The sequence below is a fragment of the Cuculus canorus genome, chromosome 11 (assembly GCF_017976375.1).
Source record: "Cuculus canorus isolate bCucCan1 chromosome 11, bCucCan1.pri, whole genome shotgun sequence".
In the NCBI taxonomy this organism is placed as follows: domain Eukaryota; kingdom Metazoa; phylum Chordata; class Aves; order Cuculiformes; family Cuculidae; genus Cuculus; species Cuculus canorus.
In genome coordinates this window covers 4,593,869-4,615,104 of record NC_071411.1, presented here as the reverse complement: position 1 = coordinate 4,615,104, position 21,236 = coordinate 4,593,869, and the positions used below count along the sequence as shown (strand labels likewise).

At 36.3% G+C, this 21,236-nt stretch overlaps 1 protein-coding gene across 6 annotated transcripts in view; it reads right to left on the bottom strand.

The window, feature by feature from the left end:
• Window positions 1-21,236, bottom strand: part of CACNA2D3 (calcium voltage-gated channel auxiliary subunit alpha2delta 3) — a 364,238-nt gene that overhangs the window by 71,085 nt on the left and 271,917 nt on the right. For all 6 annotated transcript variants that reach the window (XR_008451671.1, XR_008451670.1, XM_054076614.1 and 3 more), the window contains 10 exons: window positions 14,555-14,638; window positions 9,713-9,784; window positions 9,397-9,458; window positions 7,424-7,491; window positions 5,605-5,650; window positions 5,362-5,459; window positions 4,652-4,745; window positions 2,823-2,918; window positions 1,410-1,531; window positions 768-848 (listed from right to left, as the gene is read on the bottom strand). Coding sequence is in view for 4 of the 6 variants with exons in the window: in XM_054076614.1 (XP_053932589.1) it covers window positions 768-848; window positions 1,410-1,531; window positions 2,823-2,918; window positions 4,652-4,745; window positions 5,362-5,459; window positions 5,605-5,650; window positions 7,424-7,491; window positions 9,397-9,458; window positions 9,713-9,784; window positions 14,555-14,638 (823 nt within the window). In the remaining 2 variants the exon portion in view is untranslated. The remainder of the gene's footprint in view (window positions 1-767; window positions 849-1,409; window positions 1,532-2,822; window positions 2,919-4,651; window positions 4,746-5,361; window positions 5,460-5,604; window positions 5,651-7,423; window positions 7,492-9,396; window positions 9,459-9,712; window positions 9,785-14,554; window positions 14,639-21,236) is intronic.

Sequence of the window (21,236 nt, the reverse complement as noted above, 5' to 3'; positions counted from 1 at the left end):
TGTAGGCATCTGAAAATGTTACCCAAAATCTTACTTTAGACTCCCTAGTCTGGCTAATAAAAACTTCAAATTTCTCCCATTTACGCCTGGTCCAGTTTCTGCCTCCAAATCCATTTTGCTTAAAACAAAACATTTTCAACCTTACAATAAAGCCTAAATTTGCACTAGATACTGGATAATTTGTTGAAAGTTTTCTGACGGAAAAAGAACTGACAAATTGCATTATTTTCTCCAAGTTAAAGAGGACAAGAATAACAAGTATACTTGTTCGTCTCTATATGACTGTAGCTGGTTGAGTGATACTTTCACGGAAAATGGTTTGTAGAGATCCAAAGAGGCAGCGGCCTCCCTGCACCTCCTCCAACTTGTTTCCCCCCCCAAAAAAATCAAAACCAAACCCCAAAATCCCCTGAAAGCATGCAGCTATAGAAGAGGGAAGGAAAAAGTTATTCAATGTAAATTGTTAAAAAGCTTTACATGGGAAAAAATACCCGATGTACAGTTTCTAAAGTTTACAGAAATAAAAGTCCTTTAGTTACATCTTCAGCAATTTACAGATATCTGTATTGACATCGGTTTACAAATGCTGTTTTATGCATAACACATTCAATTGCGTCTTAGGGCTGTAACTACATCTTTCCCTTCTCCTTTCTTCTGAAAAGATTATATTCCTACATTAAATTCCTGCTAACCCAAAAAAGAAAGTAAAGAACTCATACACGGCTTTAAAAAAAATTAACAAAACAAATAAACTACAACAATTTTACCTGCAACAACCGGAGATTTTCTGTCATCCAGAAGCTGAATAGCAGTACTGGCTGTCACTACATTGCTCTTGTTTGCGGTTTCTGCAGGGTGTAGCAAGGGGAAAAAAAATAAATTGAAATAACATATTGCAGAATGAGGAAATTGAGCTTTATTTCTCCTGGCTTGAAGTAACTATGTGGATTTAGTGCTCAGAAAATACAAGACAGCAAACATCACGTTCCATGTATGCACAGCCACTGGCATTTCAAAATTCCCCAGCAGCCCAACAACAATGCTAAAACATTCAAATGAATAATCATTTTTTATTTTCTCTGCTAAAAGTGCCAAAAAGGTAACAACTGGTAAGGCTTCCCATTAATGTGGGCACTTGCTCTGTTGGACTTGTTTTGCTTAAACTACTGGTCTGTCAGTTCAACCTGTGCAAATATTAAATGAAAACTTTTACACCGTCTCTTGGGGTTTCACTTGGAGCCCTGTAAAAGATGCACCTAGTCAAAGGACTAAAAATTAGCAGCAAATTTCAATGCATATTTTAGATTAACATTTGAGATTAGCTACAGTGCCCACTTGGCAGTGACATACTTGGGATCCTTTTAGCATCATATACGGTTTAGCATTTAGAGAATGACAAAATTATAGACCTGTACTAAATGGAATTGAATAGACAAAGCTCCCAGGTATCTGCTCAGCAGCTCTTCGGTACCAGAGTGGAAAATGGTCAGCATTAAAAATGTTCTCCTTATCTTCAGCTGTCAGGAAATCTCTTGAGAAAGAAGAAAGGAAATAATTGTTGGTTGTTGCATGGCACACAATAGTTTCTAGATTTGAAAGAGCAAGAAAAACCAAAATGCAACCTTTTGGGAAATAAAATGGGTTTGGACAATTTTTCTAATACCATTTGTTCAACAAAAGGGTTAACTTTAGCCCCTGAGAATTATCTGTGACACACCTGCAATCGCTTTCATTGCTAAGGATGGAAAAAGTACTGAAAAAAACCAGTACCTCCAAGTACCACTGAAAAGGTTTCTACCGATGAGTACAAATGAAAATGCTTAGTCTAAAAAGCCTTTTTCTCTCAGCACAATGCAAGAACTGTGCGCTGTACAAAGCAGAAAAGGCATTGGAGATTTAGTAGTTCATTGCCACTGGCATTCATTCTTAAATAATGAAAAAAGCCCACTTTCCAAATAATATGTAAAGAGTGGCAGTGGACAACTACATACTTTATTGTTCAATAATCTCAGGGAACGTTGACAGAAAAGTTTGTTTCAGTGACAAGAGCAAACATAGTCTTCACACTAGCATTCTGGTTTGCTGTCTGACAGTAATAAGTTGCAGTACTATTGATCTCACCTGCCAGGCTACTCACACGACAACAATATTCTGTGATCAGGTATGCGTCATGTAATTTCATATTCCATAAGCTTACTTTAAAATAAACATCAAGTACAGATTTTATTTTATAGGCGTAACGGATATAGATTTGCTTGACACTATCAATCTGCTGCCTGAAAAACTCATTAAATATGGGACCTGATTTTACAGCTCTCCATTTTAAGAAACCTGTACTTCCACTAGATTGCATCATCTCCAAGCTAAACAGGAAACTCTTCAATACATGAGATCTCCTTATTACTCTTTCACCCACTTCTGTCACTTGGCTTTAATTCAACATCAAAAAAATTTCCACAACTATGATGTAAAGTCCCTGCAAAAGCCTATGGGCGCTTGGGTTTGGATGGAACAGTCAAAAAAAATCATCATCTTCAGATGTAGCTTATTCATGCTTTGAAGACTAAAGATGTGAGGCTATCTCCAAAGGAGTGGGGGGGAAAGTAAAATGTACCACATACAGGTGTAAAATAGCTCATTGTTTCAAATGTTTCAGTTGAAGAAAGAATCGATGGGATCTATAAAACCTTTCTAACTTGTTCTATGTACTTCAGTGGCCAACATAAAACCATGAAAGAAACAGTAGATGGGTTTCCTAAACATAAACAGTTTTTTTTTTCTTCTTTTCTTATATGGCTGCCAAGCGTGGCTTTGTTACTCACTGATTAGTAAGCTGTTCTGGACCGACAAACAGGTTGATGCGAGATAGTCCAGTCCGTGTTCCAAGGAAGGCAACTTCCACTCCCTTGTCAGAGTTTCTGAAACAGAGCAGAACATAAGCAAAGATAATGTTTCCAGACAGCAGACAGATAAAACTAAATTACTGGTCACAAAAAGACCAAGAGTATATATTTTTAGGAAAGATTATTTTTAATACAGTTCCCTTATTTATTTTTTTTTAAATACTGGTTTTTAAGTTAAAGTAATCTGGGGTTTGGAAAACATACAATGTAGAAATGCTGTTTATACCAAGAGTCACTAAAAAGCCAAATCTAGCAAATTCGGTGGGATTTCTGGGGAGGGATTACATGGAAGCCATAGAATTAAAAGGTGTGGCATAGGTATATACCAACTATTTCATAACCACTGGCATCCACTGATTCAAGACGGGTGGGAATTGCAGATCTTACACCTAGTCCATTTGACACTTCTGCGGTATATCTGTGCTTCGAGACATAGATATGACTGTTGTTAAAGACAGCAAAGACTAAGCTGGATTTGAAACCAGCTCAGAGTCAAACATAGCTGCCATCAGGAGAGACTTTAACCTCTAGACCTTGTATAAAAACCGTGGCAGGAAGCTTTGGCTGAACTCTGTTGCCGCACTGGTATCGGTACAAAGCCGGCTACTGTAAAACTAGCTCACATATGGCTACAAGAACTTCAGTTATATTATCACAAAACCAAGGACAACAGTCTTAACCATCTTGCTGTCTCATACTTAATTCTTCAATAAATGGCCTGTCTCATTAGTGTAAATCAGAATATGAAAGCGGATCAAAAGCCTCCCACTAGCATTGCTCCACAGACATCTTTCTGGTGTATACCGGATCTGTGATTTCACTGTGGAGGAGGATTCTAAGAAACCTTATGGCGCTATATAAATTCATCAATGTCTACAGTAGATTAGCATGCAAAAATGTCTTTATCTTCTAAGAGGAGACAGAATAATCCTTAGTTTGATAAATTAGATCTTATCACATTGATTTTATTCAGTATGAGTGTGTTACAGCAATCTGGCTTTTTAAAAATTGCTCAAATTTAGCAAAACCGAATCAGGAAAACCTCCAGAACTGCCCTTCAACCACAGTATTTCATGCCAACTGCTAATTTCAACACCCTTTTTCTCTAATATATATAAGATCTTGTGGCTTAACATCTCAGTACATTATAACATAAATTATTTAAGTAAACTGTATAAACTCTGAAAAGGATCAGCTAATCTCCCAATTATCTAAATCAGAAACCTAGATCCTAGTTCTGGAAAAGAAACAAACAAACAAACAAACAAAAGAGTAAAGAAATTATTTCTTTTACCAATGCAAATTTTTCTACATAGGATATTTTTCTGAGACTAATTACCAATTCAACAATTTTGGTAAATTTTGCGTAACACTTCTCAAGTATGTTAATCCACCGTTACAAGTACCAAGAAGTGTAAATTATATTTAGTAGACAATTTTATGAGTTCTGTTGTGAATGGGGCCCTGGGCAGCCTGATTTAGTAGGATGTCCCTGCCCATGGCAGGGGCGTTGGAACTAGGTGATCTTTAAGGTCCCTTCCAAGCCTAACTATTCTATGAGTCTATGAATAGTGGGTAACCTTGCAACTATAATCATCATAATGTACACTGAAACATTAACATTGAACTCAGAATTAGTGGCGTAAAGGATCAATATTTCCATGCATATGAGGATTTGTTAGGTATTCCACCAGTTCACCAACACAACAATTAAAAATTCACTCATGACTGACACAAAGCTTGCTTACTCTGATTTATTTAATGCTAGACTGGTCCAATAAGCTTCAATTGGTGCACTCACAACTGCATCAAACAGAACTTCCTGGATCAATTCTTTATCACCTATTACAACATATTAAAATCAGTAAACATGTATGCATATAGAAAGAATTTTTTTAACACTGTACTGTGTTTTATCTGTGATACACATTCAAACTTTTTGCATTATTAAGCATTTACCACATCATATTACATGGTATTTTACCACTATGCAGTTTTTCACATATCATTTCTTTGCACTAACAGCAATTTTAGATTAAAAAAACAATTCTCCAATTCATACAGCACATTCATGTATATATTATCTAATGATCACATTTGCACATGACATAAGGTTAAAACAATTCGGTCTGTTAACAGTCACAAAAGCTCTACATTTCTGCAAATAGACAAAATATCTTATAAAACCAGAAAGAGTGATAATATCGCATAGTGTAGCCACACCATCTGAACACAAACTTGAATATTTGGTTCAGGCATATTGTATCATCAATATCTTGGATTGATATCTCAGAAAAAGCTCAAAAGCAAATGAAATTCCAAAGTGACACTAGCCAAGCAATCCAATCTCAGTTTATCACTGGCTAAACTAAATAGCTTTGCGTTTTGTAGAAGGTGCAGCGCAACAGTTGTCAGCTACGATAAAGCCTACTGCATGCATATTTAACAAAATACTTGCATTGGAGCAATGGCTCTTTTCCTGTGAGGTAGCGTTTAATTGCTTCTAACTGAGTCATTTGACGGTGTTCAGGATGTAAGTCAGTGTTGCAATAGGACCTGTTGTCAAAACATTAAAATGTTAATATGTATAAGCATGATCTTGCTCTGTCTTTGCAAACGAGGAATTGGGCTCAGCAAGCACAAACAACGTGAAACCGAGAACGGTAACAGACACCAATTTCATGCTTTGTTTAAGGCTTACCATTCATCTGCTAAAGACACATCAGGGTGTTCTAAATCATGTAAACCTGTAACAGGAATAATAATGGGTTATTTAGAGAGCAGTCTGGGTAACAGATGGTTATTTACATACACTCCATAACATGCACCCTTCCGTCTTGGAAAGTGCATTATTACCACAATGTAATAAATCACAGTAAATTATGTTCAAATACATTTTAGGGTCTAACAAACTGGCAAAAGCCAACTAAATCAGATCTAAAACTGAAAAGGTAGGAAAATCTTTTTTTGTGCTTATATGTTTAATGCAAACAAATTACTCACATGATATATTTGAATTATAGAAGAAAACTCGAGCAAAGATAAAAGTTCTTTATGCTAAAATACCTACTTCTCATTTCATAAGAGTTGTTCTCTTTCTCTTCTAAAGAAAATAATTCTTTAAAAAAAGTCATTCTCTCAAAAATCTGAGCACACAGCCCATGAACACAAACAGCAATTTATGGGATCATTCAGAGTAGGTTAATTGTACTAACAGGTCGTGCAAATGCTTGTAAATAAGAACTATATTATTAGCTGTATAGCACAATAAAAATGTACTTTGGCAATTTTAAAAACTCTTAAACCACTTATCAATAGACAATAAGCAAACAGGGTTCAGAAGGCAGCGTCTGGGTTTAAATCTCCCTGAGTACATAATAAACAGTGACAGAATTACATTGATTAAGGAAAGCATGGAAGTCAAAACTAGGACTATAATCCTCGGGGAGGACAGCAAGGTAGTGACAGATAATCAGTGAAGGTAAGACAGGAAGTAAAGGAACAGTTCGTTACAGCTATGTTAACATTTCTGGTACTGCATCCAGGAGGAAATATCAGACAGACTGGACGAGATGTATGGCTGGATTAAAGACAATAGGTAGGAAGAATGTTGGGAACAGTTTGGACAGTAATCAGCTCCAAGTCTCCTGCTGCCCTCTCTTTCTATCTAGACAGGTATTCCTCTGCCATGCATATTACGTGCATACGCTGTACAAGCAACTCAAAATTTAAAGCATTCTTTTTTACATTTCTCCTGGGGACAGGAACATATTCATGTCCCAAAATACAGCTAAAGAACAGAGACTTGAAGAAATTAACTATCTTGTTTAACATCACTGGCAGAATAAGAAGCAGAATTGGAAATGGAGACTTAAGCATAAAATCTGAAAGAATTCCTCTACTGACAATTTTTTTCGCTCAGCAACTGCTAAAACTTCTCAACCCTCTCTTCACTCTTCTGAAATGCCTCTGTTCTTCCTTCATCTTCTGGAAACTTTGTTTTTTATCTTGTTGCCAAACAACTTTATCACCAATCACAGATGGTTCCTCCACTCATTTTAATGGTGGACTTAGCATAAAGAAAGATTTCTTCCCTCTGTTACTTCTATTGTTACTATAATAATGCAAAATATAAACCCCTGCAGATAACACCCAAAGCAGTTATAGCTCTAGAAGACTTCATAATACATAGCCTGCAAACAAAATAAGCCATTGCCATACTCCAAGTGATTACTTCATTCAGAACACACAACCAATAATTAGCATTGGGCCCTGAGTGATTCTCTGAAATACTGAGAGAGGAGGAAGGAAGATGATGCCCATCTAAAGAAGATACAAAACCAGTCTGACTATGCTTAAAAGAAATGAGAGGAAAAATCCCATGAAGTAAAAGATCTTTAAAGAAAAAAAGCCACAACCTAATTGCCTTACAGAATCTGCAGACAAACTTACAAGCTTTAGGTATACCAAAGCAACAACAAAACTACTGTGTAAGCAACATGAGAAGGTAGGTATCTTACCTTCTTCTACAGTTACGTTCCCTCGGAAGAAATATTTTCCATGTCCTCTAGAGAGAGCCACACCTAAACTGTGCAGGGAAATAAAGCAGACCTTGAAATCTGAGAGACAAACAATAACAGGCATTCAGAGCTATTTTCATTTCTAACATTTCCAGCTAGCGTACTATGATTAACTCTAAAACTGTTTCCAAATCCTCCCTAATCATATTTATTGTTCAACTAGCTGCCTCAGTGCTGCTTCAGTTCTGATGTGCCTGCAACAATCATCTGTATTTATGTGTGCTTAGAGGTGCAGTAAACCATTATTCTCTGGCAAACTAACAAACGAGCTCCTCTAAACTCACTGCTGTTTACCCAGCATGAGATTTCTTCAGCTGAGCCTTGAACATGCCCATGGCCTTACAATGAAGGAGACAATTTCTGTAAATCAGACTAAGCTGTTGAGAAACTACATAAGTGTGGGAATCAGCGGAGCTGCTGAGAGGAAAAGAATCTCATAAGTGACAGCAGCATCATGACTCCTTTTGGACTAATTTTTCTGTGATTCATATTTTGGATCAGTTTAACTTTTTTGCATTGACTTCATAAATTCTCAACAGATTGACTTCATAAAATCTCAACCCAGATTTGGGTTGGTTTTCAGTCTACAATTTAAATTATTAAAGCTTAATGAACAGGTTGGAGAAAATGCCATGAATCTTCCTACTGAACACATACACAGATTATCTTCTGGCATTCATTCATTCATTCAAAGGGACTATATCGGGGTAGTAACCTACAAAAAATCAGCAAGACTGAAAATACCTTATGTACACATAGAGGCACCAACCTCGAGAGCACACATGCTGCAATCAACAGCTCAATCTGGAAATGAGCTGAACAGTAAACACCTTTGACACTACAGCGTTGCCCCTTCTGTCTTCCTGAATCTCTCTACTCGTATCAACCCAACCAAAACTAGATAAAGATCCTTGCTGAAAAAGGCAGGACACCTTTCCTACTACATTCCTGTCTTAAGAATCAGAAATTGTATTGCATGCATAAATGAAGCCCCACATCTATTCACTAAATAGGGTAGGAGTGACAGTGTCACAGTGAAGAAAACCCAAAACAAATAACAAAAGCCCTCATAAAATAAAAAAAATACATTAAAAAATCAAAACACAAAAAAACTAACAAAACAAATTAAAAAAACAATCAATTTTTACTGTCCATGTGTGAGTTTTAACAAGAATAAATACATGCATTGGAGATCAGAGAAATGTGCTTATATTTTCTCTGTGTGGAAATGTAGCTCAAGTTCTGTGAAATGGTTCCATTTAAGAAAATTTCAGTTGAGTATTTCAACTATCAGCCTCCTGCTTTAAGCATAAGGTACAGTTTGTAATCTTTTATTAACGGATTATTTCTAATTCAGATATGAGCATATTTAAAGTAACTTCCTGTCTCTCTTGTCTTTTTTTTTCCCCTCCCAAGATGCATGCCAATATAACATGGTTGACTTACTCAATTTTAGTTATACAAATACACTGACTGGAGTTCAGAGAATCAAAATATCCAAACCTCAAATTGGAAGTGAAATACTATCTCATTTTACATTACATTTTTGTTGTGGAAAAAAAATCAAAATGGGGCTCAATATGTAGTTACTTAAATGGATTATAGTATTTATAGCTCTCCAAGTACTTGCAAAAGCTTTTCGTTCAGTGTAAAGCTCAACTGAATATTTTTTTAATGAAACGTAAGCCATGACAAACACTGTGAGTTTGCCTGTGTGAGCTTGCACAAACTTTCCATCCCTGGAAAAGCTGAAAGGAATTCTGGTAGGTTCCTTTTCCTTGCTGTTTTCAGCATTGTCCAGGGATATTTGATTGTCAACTCTTTCTGATTATCTTTTAATGAGTTCACAAGCTCTGCACAAAAGCAAGTCCAATGAGTCTGATGAAATGTCCATTTATTATGGTCGGCTCTACCTGAATGGAGTACCCTTGATGTCTGTATAATAGTAGTCATTTGTCATCACCAATACCCGCTTCTAGATTCAGAACAAGAAAGTCAGAAGGGGAGAGGGGAAGAAGTCAGAAGGGGAGAGGGGAAGAAGTTAGTTTGCTATGAGAAATGTATAAAAGATCAAGTGGTTAGTCACTGATAAAATTACAAGCAATGTTTACACTCAGTGAGTGAAAAAAATATACCGCAGAGAATCACGCGTATGGCAATCTTCAAAATTGCTTAAAAAATGAACTGCTTGCTTTATAATTAGTTGGAATAATATTTTATACATTGTACCCCTTTGTCCACTGTCTTCTTCACTTCCATGGAGAATTTCCCTGTTTTCCGATTCACCATTGCATTTCGGAGCTGAAATGAAGGAAATGCACATCAATTCCTTTACTTGCATTTTCTGGAGTTCTTTCAAACTCTGAACTCCCTGGTACACTCATTTGGCCTAAGCAATACTCAATTTTCTTCATTTCTTCATTTTCAAGAGTCCTACTACACACCGAACCACTCCCTGACAGATTTCTGTTATGGGCTGTACAGCCCAAGACTTCTGTCACACAACTTTAGGTAAATTGCTGAGGTACGTAAGATAGGAGCTCTCAGCATCCTTCATAATAAAACAGTGCTTTGCGCAGTAATCTGCATCTTATGTGGGATAAACAGTCTAATTGACTACTATTTTGCCATTAGTACATAGGAAGATAAGGACTGGGTTCCCAGTTGGATGTAGCTGAAGCCAGACCAGAGCTCAGTGTTTCAATACATCAACAATTATACAAATAATCACAAAACAAAATCACTTCTCCTATACTATGCAATGTGCTTCTGCTCAATACTCTACATCGGGCTGCATCCTAAATAAGCACCAGAAACTGCATCCAAACTGCATCAGAAATTAGAACTAGGAAAAGAATGACATCCCATTTGATCAGTAACTTCTTTCAACGGGAACACACAGCTGCAGTGCTCTGTGATTCCCTCTGGTTGTCCGTTGGTGTCCAGGTTCTCCATGCAAGGTAATAAATTTCCTCTTTAATGGAAGCCCTAGGTCAAGTCACAGCTTTAAGAATTGGCCTGAACCTCTTGCTCTCAAAATCATCCAAAAGACTTTTATAAACCCTGTTCAAAATCAGGTTTCATTACTATATGACTCCAAACCTCAAAGCTGCTAAGGAACACAGAAAATAAAGGAAAAGCGGTTTAAACACAATTATTTACCTGCTGCCCTGCAACCAGAATGACAAGACATGGGTTTTGAGAAACCCTCAGCTTTAGTGTTTTAAATTTGCCTATGTATAAGTTCAAGACTTCAGGGAAGAAATCAGAAAGTTGCTGTTTCGCAGCTATACCATCCATCCATGGAAATATTTTATTAGAATGCTCCTAAGTTTAGGAATGGAAAAAGTTACTTCTTTTATTTGTATTTTTAATTAATGGCAAAGATTCAGAAAGCTTAAGGCAGTTGTTTCCGGGTATCTTCAAATATCAAGGGAAACTGCTATATTTGTGGGATTTTTTTGTGGCAAGAAGCATTTATAAACCTTTTCATTACAACAGGGAAATTCCACTATTGCTAATCAAGTCGTACTCTCTCCTCAGAGATATTAAAAATGCAGAATAATATTGACAAAATAAGCATTTTTATGTCTCTTCTATTGCTTATCTATCTGAACACAATTTCGGACATCATGTTCTTGCTGAGTAAATATCTCTTGTTCTCAGGCACCTCATGCCAGATTGGGCAATTCAGTCAGATTTCAACGGAAAATTGTTAAGATACTCATACCAATATACTCTGCAGTCTTTTTGAGTTAGTATGGAATGGAAAGAGAATGACCAAACTTGCTAGCGAAATATCTGGTTTTATTCTCATGAACAAGTTGAGCATGGCTGACCTATCAAAAACTGCAAACTTTGCAGCTCTTTAAATTTCATTCTGGGGCATTTAGATTTGAATTAACAGTCTTACTTTTCTGTCTGTGAATATAAAAGAATAATTTTTAGCTGGAGGCGTGTATTAAATAAAGCATATATTTTACTGTAGGTTTCTTTTAACAATACATAATAGGCAATTCTGAAAATATTTTCCCATTTTAAGTTTTGTGGTTTTGGACTTGGAGAGCTGGTCTTAATTAACCATCTACTTTCTAACATTTACAGAACAGTTCCATTTATCTTTAACATGGTTTTCATTTTTCTCCTATTGGTGCCTGCAGTTGTCTAAGACCCATTCCTCCCACAAGCCTCAGGCAAGTCATAGATTTACTAAAAGGGCCTCCAAACTCTCAGTAGTATTTAAGATCAAGTCTGCATGTGGGATTTAGAGTTTCACTTTTCTTTTTTTTTTCCTTTTCTTTCTGTGATTACATTTCTTGGCTTTGTAATCTGGTTTCTCAGCTCTTCTGCAGTTTCATCTCCCTCCTCAAACGAATAAAATAAGTACTGCCTCAGTTGGCTTCAAGCCCCAAAGCATTCATTCATGGTCTTTTTTACTTGGAAAAAATATTTCATTCAACTAGAAATTATAATAAAAGAATTTTAAGAAGTGAGCTAATGAGAAAAGGGTTTCTGTCCAAACTGAAACGTCTTTGGTACAGCACTTTCCCAAACTTTGCTGGAAGAGACTTAGTTTAATAAGCTGATGCTAAGATTTCTGTTTCTAATAATATGCAGTAATGGCAAGATCGCAGGTACTGTTAACCTGAAAAATGAACTGATGAATATACATTTACATCAACTCTATCCCATGGTGAAAAAAATTCTAACCTTAGTCAGTTCTGCCACCTTTCCCTTACTGGATGACTAGAGAAAGCCTATTCTTTCACCTCTGCAGAGTTATACATGTTATTACTCCCTCAATTAAATATTTTCCAATCAATTGCTAGCAACTCAGTTTCACTACTATAGTATGAGATCATTCTATATTCTTGGAAAAAAAGTAACCATTAAATTAATGGGGTAAAAAGTAAGAAAACGTGTTTATCAGCTTCCTCGTAAGCGTTTCATGGGAGAAAAATATACCAGCAGTAGTCTATGTTATTAAAAGCAGCTATATGAACACATTAACTCTTTCCCTCTACAGTTGAATAAACAATGCTTTACTACCGATGCTTAGAAAAAAATCAAGACGATCGAATTTAAGGGCTTGGGTGAAACAAAGCCACATATAGCTCTCAAGTCAATAAAGTATTTCACGAAGTTTTAAGTGTCCCACACAACATTTGCCATTTTCACTCAAAACAAACAATAATAGGGAATTATGTATTCCAAAGGATTGAGAAAAATCAAAGGCAAAACTTCAAAACAGCTGAATGTGGATTTCTTGCTTTCACATGTATTCAGATAGAATCTCAATTACAAATAAAACTCAATTTTCAATGTCATCAAAATAGCTCAATGCTACATTAACTGAACCACTGAATTTCTACTAAGATATGATTGAAAACAAGGAATTAAAACTATAAAAAATTAAGCAGAGACAGCATTGAAAGAAAGAAAAAGAGGCAAAGGGGAGCAAACCAGAGGAAATGACAATAAAAAAAAAATCATGAAGTCTTATTGCTGTACTTAACTACAGCAAAAACACTTGAAAGGAGAAAGGAAATTTTAAAAGGTCATTTGCAGAGGAATTCCTTGACTAATACGTGACTGAAGATAAGAGGAAGAGGCAAAGTATGAAATATTAAGTCAACACGATTGCCAAGATTGCAGAAGGCTGCTACAGTATAGGAGAATCTAATGAGGAAGCCTTAAACAGTGCATGCATAGAAAACTACACAAAGCTATACACGAAATATACATATTAAAAAAAATAGTTTGAGTGTGCACTGCAACGTGAAACTTTAAACAAGGAAGTAAGATGGCCTCCTAGGAGAAGATGAGGACAATCTATCATCTGATGAAAGAGACATTGCTTTAAAACGTAAATGAACTGTTTCACTATTTACAAAAGGGGTGGAGAGTCGGAGGAATATATGATATATATTTTGTAAGGGAGAAAGAAAATATAGACTTATGTCAGAACGGGGATCAAGAAATTAGTACATCTGAAGACTGACAAGACTCCAGGGGCAGTTGTACGTGATCCATCCCAGATTTCAGAAAGACATGACAAAGTAAATATGGGAACTTTCAGTGGATATATTCAATAACTCTCTCGAAAAGCAGAGGTATGAGGGACTTGAGAGAAGCTATCACAGTACTGATATTTGAGAAGGGATGGGGGAAACATCTATGAAAAATACAGACATGCAGCCGTGACTTTGGCAGTAGGGAACCTATGGGAAAAACTAAATTACAGGACTGGAAAGGGAACACCTGGAAAGTTATGATTTAATTAAGGACAGTCAGCATGGATTCACACAAAACGAATCATGCCTAACAAATCAGATTTATTGAGGAAGTAACAGAGAGACCAGGCGAAGGTTAAGCTATGGACAGAAGGAAAGCTTTTGATACAGTACTGCAGAAAAGGCTAAACCTGCAAGTTAAGAAAGAATAAGACAGAGATTGAACTACAGAGTAGATGGAACACTGGAAAATGAATTTAATGGGAAGGACTGCGTGCATGACAGCTGATAGACAAAGAACGCATGCTTCTACAGCTACCATATGTCTGAAATTAGGAGTTTGGAGTCAATTTGTGCTCTGAAGAGAAGTCAAAGAATCTAATTTTGTTTATTCGTCTGATGTTTTTTTATTTTGTGCATTAAGGAAAACAGCTCTCGTTACTTCCATTTAGGAAAGAGGGATCTCACGGAGAGAAGTTAAACTAATTTCTTCATTTCGGAGTTTCCGCAGTTTCTCTGGGTCAGCCATAAAGAGATATTCTATTCCCTTCTCTAGCACTATATTTGCTATCCAGAAAAACACACAATAGGAAGCATGGAGAATGCAAGGCTGATGAGTTTTATCAAAGATACAAAGGGTCTGTGTTTGTGGTCTATGCATACGTAATGGTCAATCAGTGCAAAGTAGTTATAAAATTCGGAGTGGAGTCAAAGGGGCTATTGTCCCACCCTTCCTGAAAGCAGCTAGGTGGCCTCTTGTGACTACTTAAACAGTTTCCAGGTACAGTAGTGAGATGCAACAATGTCCTCTGAAAGGGTTTTAAAACACATCGCTTACCACATCATCTCTGTCTTCCCACTCGACCTCAGAGAGATCCACACTACTGTAGTTGGGCTTTCTTCGTTTCTTCCCCTCTTCATACTGGCAACAAAAAGGGTGAAATATTTAGCACATCCTGTTTTACTCGCAGAAAGATTTTCTGTCAGAAGGTTTTTAAAGTTTGCTGGATGCATGCTGATTGGATGCACTACAAATAACAGTAGGCAGCTTAATTCATACAAAGCGCACCATATTGCCGCACAAATGTCATCTGTGAGCTAAAAATTTACATCACACATGACTATTTGCATGATCCCTTGCCATTATACAAAGTTTTACTTGATGAACACACTGGGAAGTCCAACTCAGCAGCTGTACCTCCTTCTCCCCATATGGAAAATACACGAGAGCTTGATCTTGTAGTTTATGTTAAATGTCTCAAACTAGCTCTTTCAGCTGTGCAGGAAGTTATACTTACTATAATCTTATCAACAAAATGTTTACTCATTTCTCTTTAAACAAGATAAGATGCAAGTCTTGGGAAGTATGGTGTTAACATTTGCTGATACCACATTTTATCTACAACTTCATGGAGGGAAAAGCAACATAGTAATAATGATAATTTATAGGGTTTTATCACTAGTCATTGTTACACTGTAATTCACACATTTAAAATAAACATTCCAGTGATAAATTGATTTGACACCAAGGTGTTTATAATGAAGGAAATTCTGCCCTCTGCTGAACGCTGAAAATCAGAAAGTCTTCTAGTGTAAGAACAAAAACTTTGCTCTGTGGAGGATAAAAAAAAAGTATTTAGGAAGATCTATGAACAAAGAACTTAATCGGTTAAGACAAATTATGAGGATGTATTTGAAAAACTTAAATTAAATGGGAAATCAGTTCTTTTACTGTATATGATGCATATGAGTGGGAGGGAAAACCACAAGTCTGTCTAGGAATTAAGATACTGTGAAAAAAACACGAATAGCTTTCGTAATTCCCCAACAATTGCATCATAGGACAGAAAATGCACCTGTAAGGCAGTATATATAGTTGATTCTCCTCCCTCATGGCAGGACCAACTATACCATAAACCAAACCTGTCTGTGCTTGAGACAGCCAATTCATCACTGGGGCCAGTGGTGCAGGAACTTTGATTCACATTCTGCAGATAACAGAGAGACTAGAAAGGCCAAAGAAAATCCTTGCTCTCTCTGAGCATGAAGGTGCTTATTCCCGCCCTGACTTTTTTTCTCTCCATATTAAAAGATTCTCATGTAATGCCAAAGTTGCTTCTGTAGACCACCGTATTTTAAAACCGGCATGACAAAATCTTCCTGAAGAACAGCAAACTTAAAAATATTGCCCATTGGATCACAATCACAAAGAGATTCTGAGATATCAGTAGCACTGTAAAGGTTCTTCTAGCAGAGGCTTCACTAATGCTGAAGCAAGGGTTAGAATCTGTGGGCACTCAAAGGAAAAGAAAGCGCAGTTCCTAAACACGTTTAGGGCAGGAACTAATAAAGTATGTAGATATCTAACCCCTCATTCAGCTCTTACTCTGTCAGTGCTGCTGTTTAGTGGCCTACCTGGAAATTCAGTAAGTGAAGAGTAGATTTATGTTATAGTTCAGAAAAGGATGGTAGAGAAAACAAAACTTTCAGCAAGGACAGGATATCAAAAAAAAGAACCATTATTTCTACATTTGGGCAACTTTGCTTAAAAAAAAAATCTAATCTACATGAAGATATAAGCTTATTCCCAGAAGTAAATTTACATATCTTTATGCTTATGTAACTAGGGCCTAAAACATAAATGCAAGTAGATAAAATACAGAATACTTCATAAGAGTACTGCTCAATTGGTCATTCTTCTCTAGCTTCCTACTAGTTTTATTGCTTAACTAATTTCTTAGTAAAAGTTATTCATGCGCATGGAAGCAAGTTGAAAAACAGCATTCATCTACACCTTTTTCTCTGGTAGCAAACCTAATGTAACTTTTTATCTCTGAGACTCCTGGCTGAAATATAAAATACTGAATGAAGGCTGAAGCCAAAACCATCTGCAAGATTACTGTAAAGCATTAAAACAAGTTATTAAACAACCCACTGGGAAAGATAGAGACTAGAAGCAAGTGTATGAGGAAAAGAACTAGATTTAAATTGTGTGGTGTTAATCTACTTTGGTCAGTATAAAATGTGAGGTGATGTTATATAGTAGTTAACCCCTTAAAAAAAAATAAAGACACTGCAAAGTTTTAAATATGTGGACAGCAATACAAAAATCTTTCAGTATGCTCAAAACTACATGATAAATCCAAAATATTTTTGTTTGTGGAAGGAACACAGAAAATTCTTTTGCTTGGTAATCAGCATGAGATTTATCTTACTCAATATCTTTTATTTGAGACTGGACAAAATCTTATAGCACAGGATGATTCAAACAACATGTGATGTGCACTGTTTAAAGACCAAATCACATTTTTTTCACCCCCCTATATTCAGCCATTTACATGTGCCATTATTAAATTCTTTGCTTTGACATTCATTTATTAACATGACCAGTTCCAAACCGTCTGCACTGAATATGACCCGTAGCGTGTATATAAAGTCATCTGATCACTGAGGGCGCAAGCTTAACGGCTGCAAGCCTTGGGGCTGAGGTGATAGAATTTTTTAGATGTGCTTCATCTAGGTAACGCGGAGGTGGAAGAGAGTAAGTTGCTGTGATAGAACCCATGGAAGCGTCAATAGATTTTAGCAAACTTGCTTAGCCATACTTGTGGAATCACCTGTGAAAGAGCATCTTAGAAAGAAAGTATCCACTAAACAACCACCAAAAGCTAGAGATGTAAAATACGTTCAAGAGGAAGTTCTTCCGTGCCAAAATCCTATGTACAAAAGTAAGGAATCAGGAACTAAACTAATAAAACTCCTCCAATTTTGAAACAGAGCATCAACCCATTGCATCGAACCTGACTTTACATGGTCAATGCAATAGCTGACACCAAGACCTTTACCAGCTACCCAATCTAGCAAAAATTGCTGCCAAGTCTCACTATTCCTTATTGAAATGATTGTGCAATAGGAAAGCTCAGTTTACACCAAAGCAGAATCATCTGTTTCTGTCATCAGCCCTTCAAATGTGTCTTCTTCACTCCTTGCATAGAATAAAGCTTCCTTCCCTGGCTGCAAAAGGGGGATACATCCCTGGGTGAGGTGCTTCTCCAAAAAGAGCCATGGCACTTCAACATAAACATGCACAGAAAGGAAGGAGTGGGGGGAGCCTCCCTCGTACTTTTCAGCGAGGTCTGTTCTAACTCCAAATTGCAAATTCTTTTAAATATGGCTTAAGACCATCACCATTAGTCCATTACTAAAATAACACTTATATCACAAAATGCTTAGAGTAGAAATACTACGAAACGAAGGCAAGATAATGGAAAATACAGTGGAAGGTTATGAAAAGCCAGGGGAAAAGATCACTTCAACAGACTGATTCATATTTCACATTTTTTTAAAAAAGACAAACAAAGCAAACACAAAACAAACAAACGAAATGATAAAAACAAAACCCAGTAGTGAAAAATTTCCGTAGCTGCTTCACCGGTTTATATAACATCACCCAGAGCGATGGAGCTTTTATCCACCATGCATTACATAGCTCCAAACCATTCTGCCTGGGGATATCAGTGAAGTAGAATCCTATCACAATCTAAATCGTTCCTGCTCAGCTTTTAAAAGCTCTTTATTGCACTTTATTATTTTTTTTGTGCTCACATTATCCTGATTTGTCTTTTGTGATACTTTTATGTTAAGATTTGCATCTAGTTTGCAGCCTCAAATGATCGTTTATCGATCTACACTTAATCTTGAATCTGTAGAACACTCATAGGTGTTCCTTCAAAACCAAAGTTGCTTTCTATGCAAAGCTCCTTGTTTTAATATTAAGAAAGGTAACATCTTGATTTTCTTAGGAAAATAGAAAGAAAAACTTCCTTTCTAAAGGGAGAGTTTCACGACAAACCTATTATTTAAGATGTTAATCCAGAAGTTCTTAGGTTGTGGTTGGCAATAAAAAATAGTTATTTTGGACTGATTTTGCTTTCCACATGGCAGTGAAAAACTGTCACAGTATAAAATTTGCAGAAATACTGCAGAGAAAAGCTGACAACAGGAGCCATGGCATTTGCTAGAGGAAAGATAATAATGCAATTCTAAGTTTCTAGGCAGAGGAAAAGTTGAACAATTCGATGTACCATGTACATAGAAGAACCTTCCAGCAAAGTAACAGAAGAAAATAATTCTCACGCCACGTGTATTTGAATTACTCTGTCTACTTACTCATAAGATGTTTGCCTTACAAATGGTGCAGTAATGTTTAAATTGATGTAACAAAATATGGAAATACACAGAGCGGGGTAAGAGCAAATGCAACCCCCAGCTTGAGGTCCCATACCTACAGGCTGGAGAAGGAGCACATTGACTGAGCTCACATTTTCAGGTGGAGTGCAGTTGATTAGCAACGAGACAAGTATGTGATTTACTCCACTGAAGAAAACAACCCTTCTGCTTAGAATTTTACTTGCATTCTCAGGACCTTATCATTTGGGATTATGTAAAACTAGCAGCTGCTTATAATTATTCAGGGTTTGAGTAGAAATAATTAAAAACATCTGCCTTTATCTTACTACTACCAGACTTAAACCCATGAGCTCGGTTATACCTAACTTCAAAGCCGAAAGCGAAAAATAAAAGAAAGTTTCACATATTGCTAACAAATTTCCAGTCATTCATTTATATGTACAACCAGTTATTCAACAGCCTTCAAACCTTTAATTATCTTTTAAATATATGTAATTTTGCACTTCTAATTAGATAGCAATTTAATGCTCTCACAGGGATTCAGATGGGCTGTCTTTTTTGAAATGTAAACTCCAATAGGAATAATCATTGGCATTCAAGTGATTGAATTCTTCAGTTATTTAAATGAACGTGAGGCATTTACACTGTTCAAATCATTTAAATAATCTGCTGTCAGCTACAGCTGTAGAGTTTTATGGAGTCGCTGAATAAAGCAAGGGTAAGTGTAGGTTATCTTACGTTCCAGGCGGGACTCCCCAGAGAGAAATGAGATTTGCTGCTTATGAAAGTCTAACACTGCTTAAGTAGGGCATTAATGTTTCCCCTGAGACTTGGATTTTTCTGTTTTTCTATATTAGGAGAAACAAATTTTCCCAGAATTTACAGCTACAAAACACTTAATACTGATCTACCAATCTTTAAATACTCCAGTTCCTTTAGCTTAATGTGATATAACACGACAGTCAGCATTCCAGGTTTAAAACGGTAACTTACTCAGGCAGCTAAAACACCAATATATATCAGTGAGGGTATTCTAGTAGATGCATAAACTTTAATTTCTATTAATAACCTTCCCTACTAAGACCAAAAAATTAAATAAACACATGCACCATTTTAAAGAAGTAATGTATCATTTTAATTGTTCTACAGTGATAAAAAGAGCATTCACATATAGCCATTCGAAAAATCACCAGTATTATACCCTGTCAGAGCTTATGCAGAGGGTATGAATGTATGCCTCAATCTTCTCGGAGAGATAGAGAATACTGATTTCAACTCAGAAACATAACAAAATCCTTAGTCATCATGGATGTTATTAGATTAATTTGTAAGTCATAGCACATTCTCAATCTTACATCTATCAAAAAAAATGGTAGAATTTGAATAAAAGATGCAATTTGATACCATAACATCTCTTTATTTAAGGAATTTGAGCTACTTGTTCAGGAACTTTGAGTATTCTACCCTACTAATTACTGAAAACAAGAATCCCTCTTGACTCCCTGAACAAAAATATGAATTCCATTGCCAACTATCAATCAAAAAAAGCCACAGACTACACAAAATCTACTAGCAACCTTGATATTATTCATTAAATATATGAGGAATGAAAGGGAACAGAACAAACCCATGACACCAGATAAAATTGACAAAGGTGTCAATCTGTGGCTAAGGCCGACACTAATCTTACAGTAGCATTCCTTAATTTCTTTGCAATCACACAACATCCCAAGAAAGCAGTTTTTCTCTGGTATCAACATTTAGCGGACTGCACAATGACAGTTCCATTAATGATCAATCAGCTACAATTAATACGGTGGCTGGTTTTAAGTATATATAAAAAGTATCTATCACTTGTTTTATCACTCTTCCTTGACATTCGGTAAACTCATTTCTTTGGCAAAATGTAACGGCATCATGACACATTTAATGGAATAACACCTCACGCACCACAAGTCCTAACAGGATACCGAAAAGCAAGCCATTAAATCCGACATAACTCTTGCTGAGAAATAGTTTGTCCTCACGTACCAATTTCAAGCACAAGTCAGGAGGCTCAAAAACAAGTGCAAATCTCACAATTCGCTTTCAGGCTCAAAAACGATTCATTTTTTATTTTTTTCTAAACAGGAAGGCGCGGTTTTATATTAATATAAACCTCAAAATTACATTGTGCAATTGCAAATAGTCTCTCGTGGAAAATAAAAGACCGGTCTTAGGAATGATTGGACTCAATGATTGAAGAGGTCTTTTTTCCAACTTAGGGATTGTATGATACTGTCCTTACAGAGTATCATACAATCCCTAAGTTGGAAAAAAGACCTCTTCGA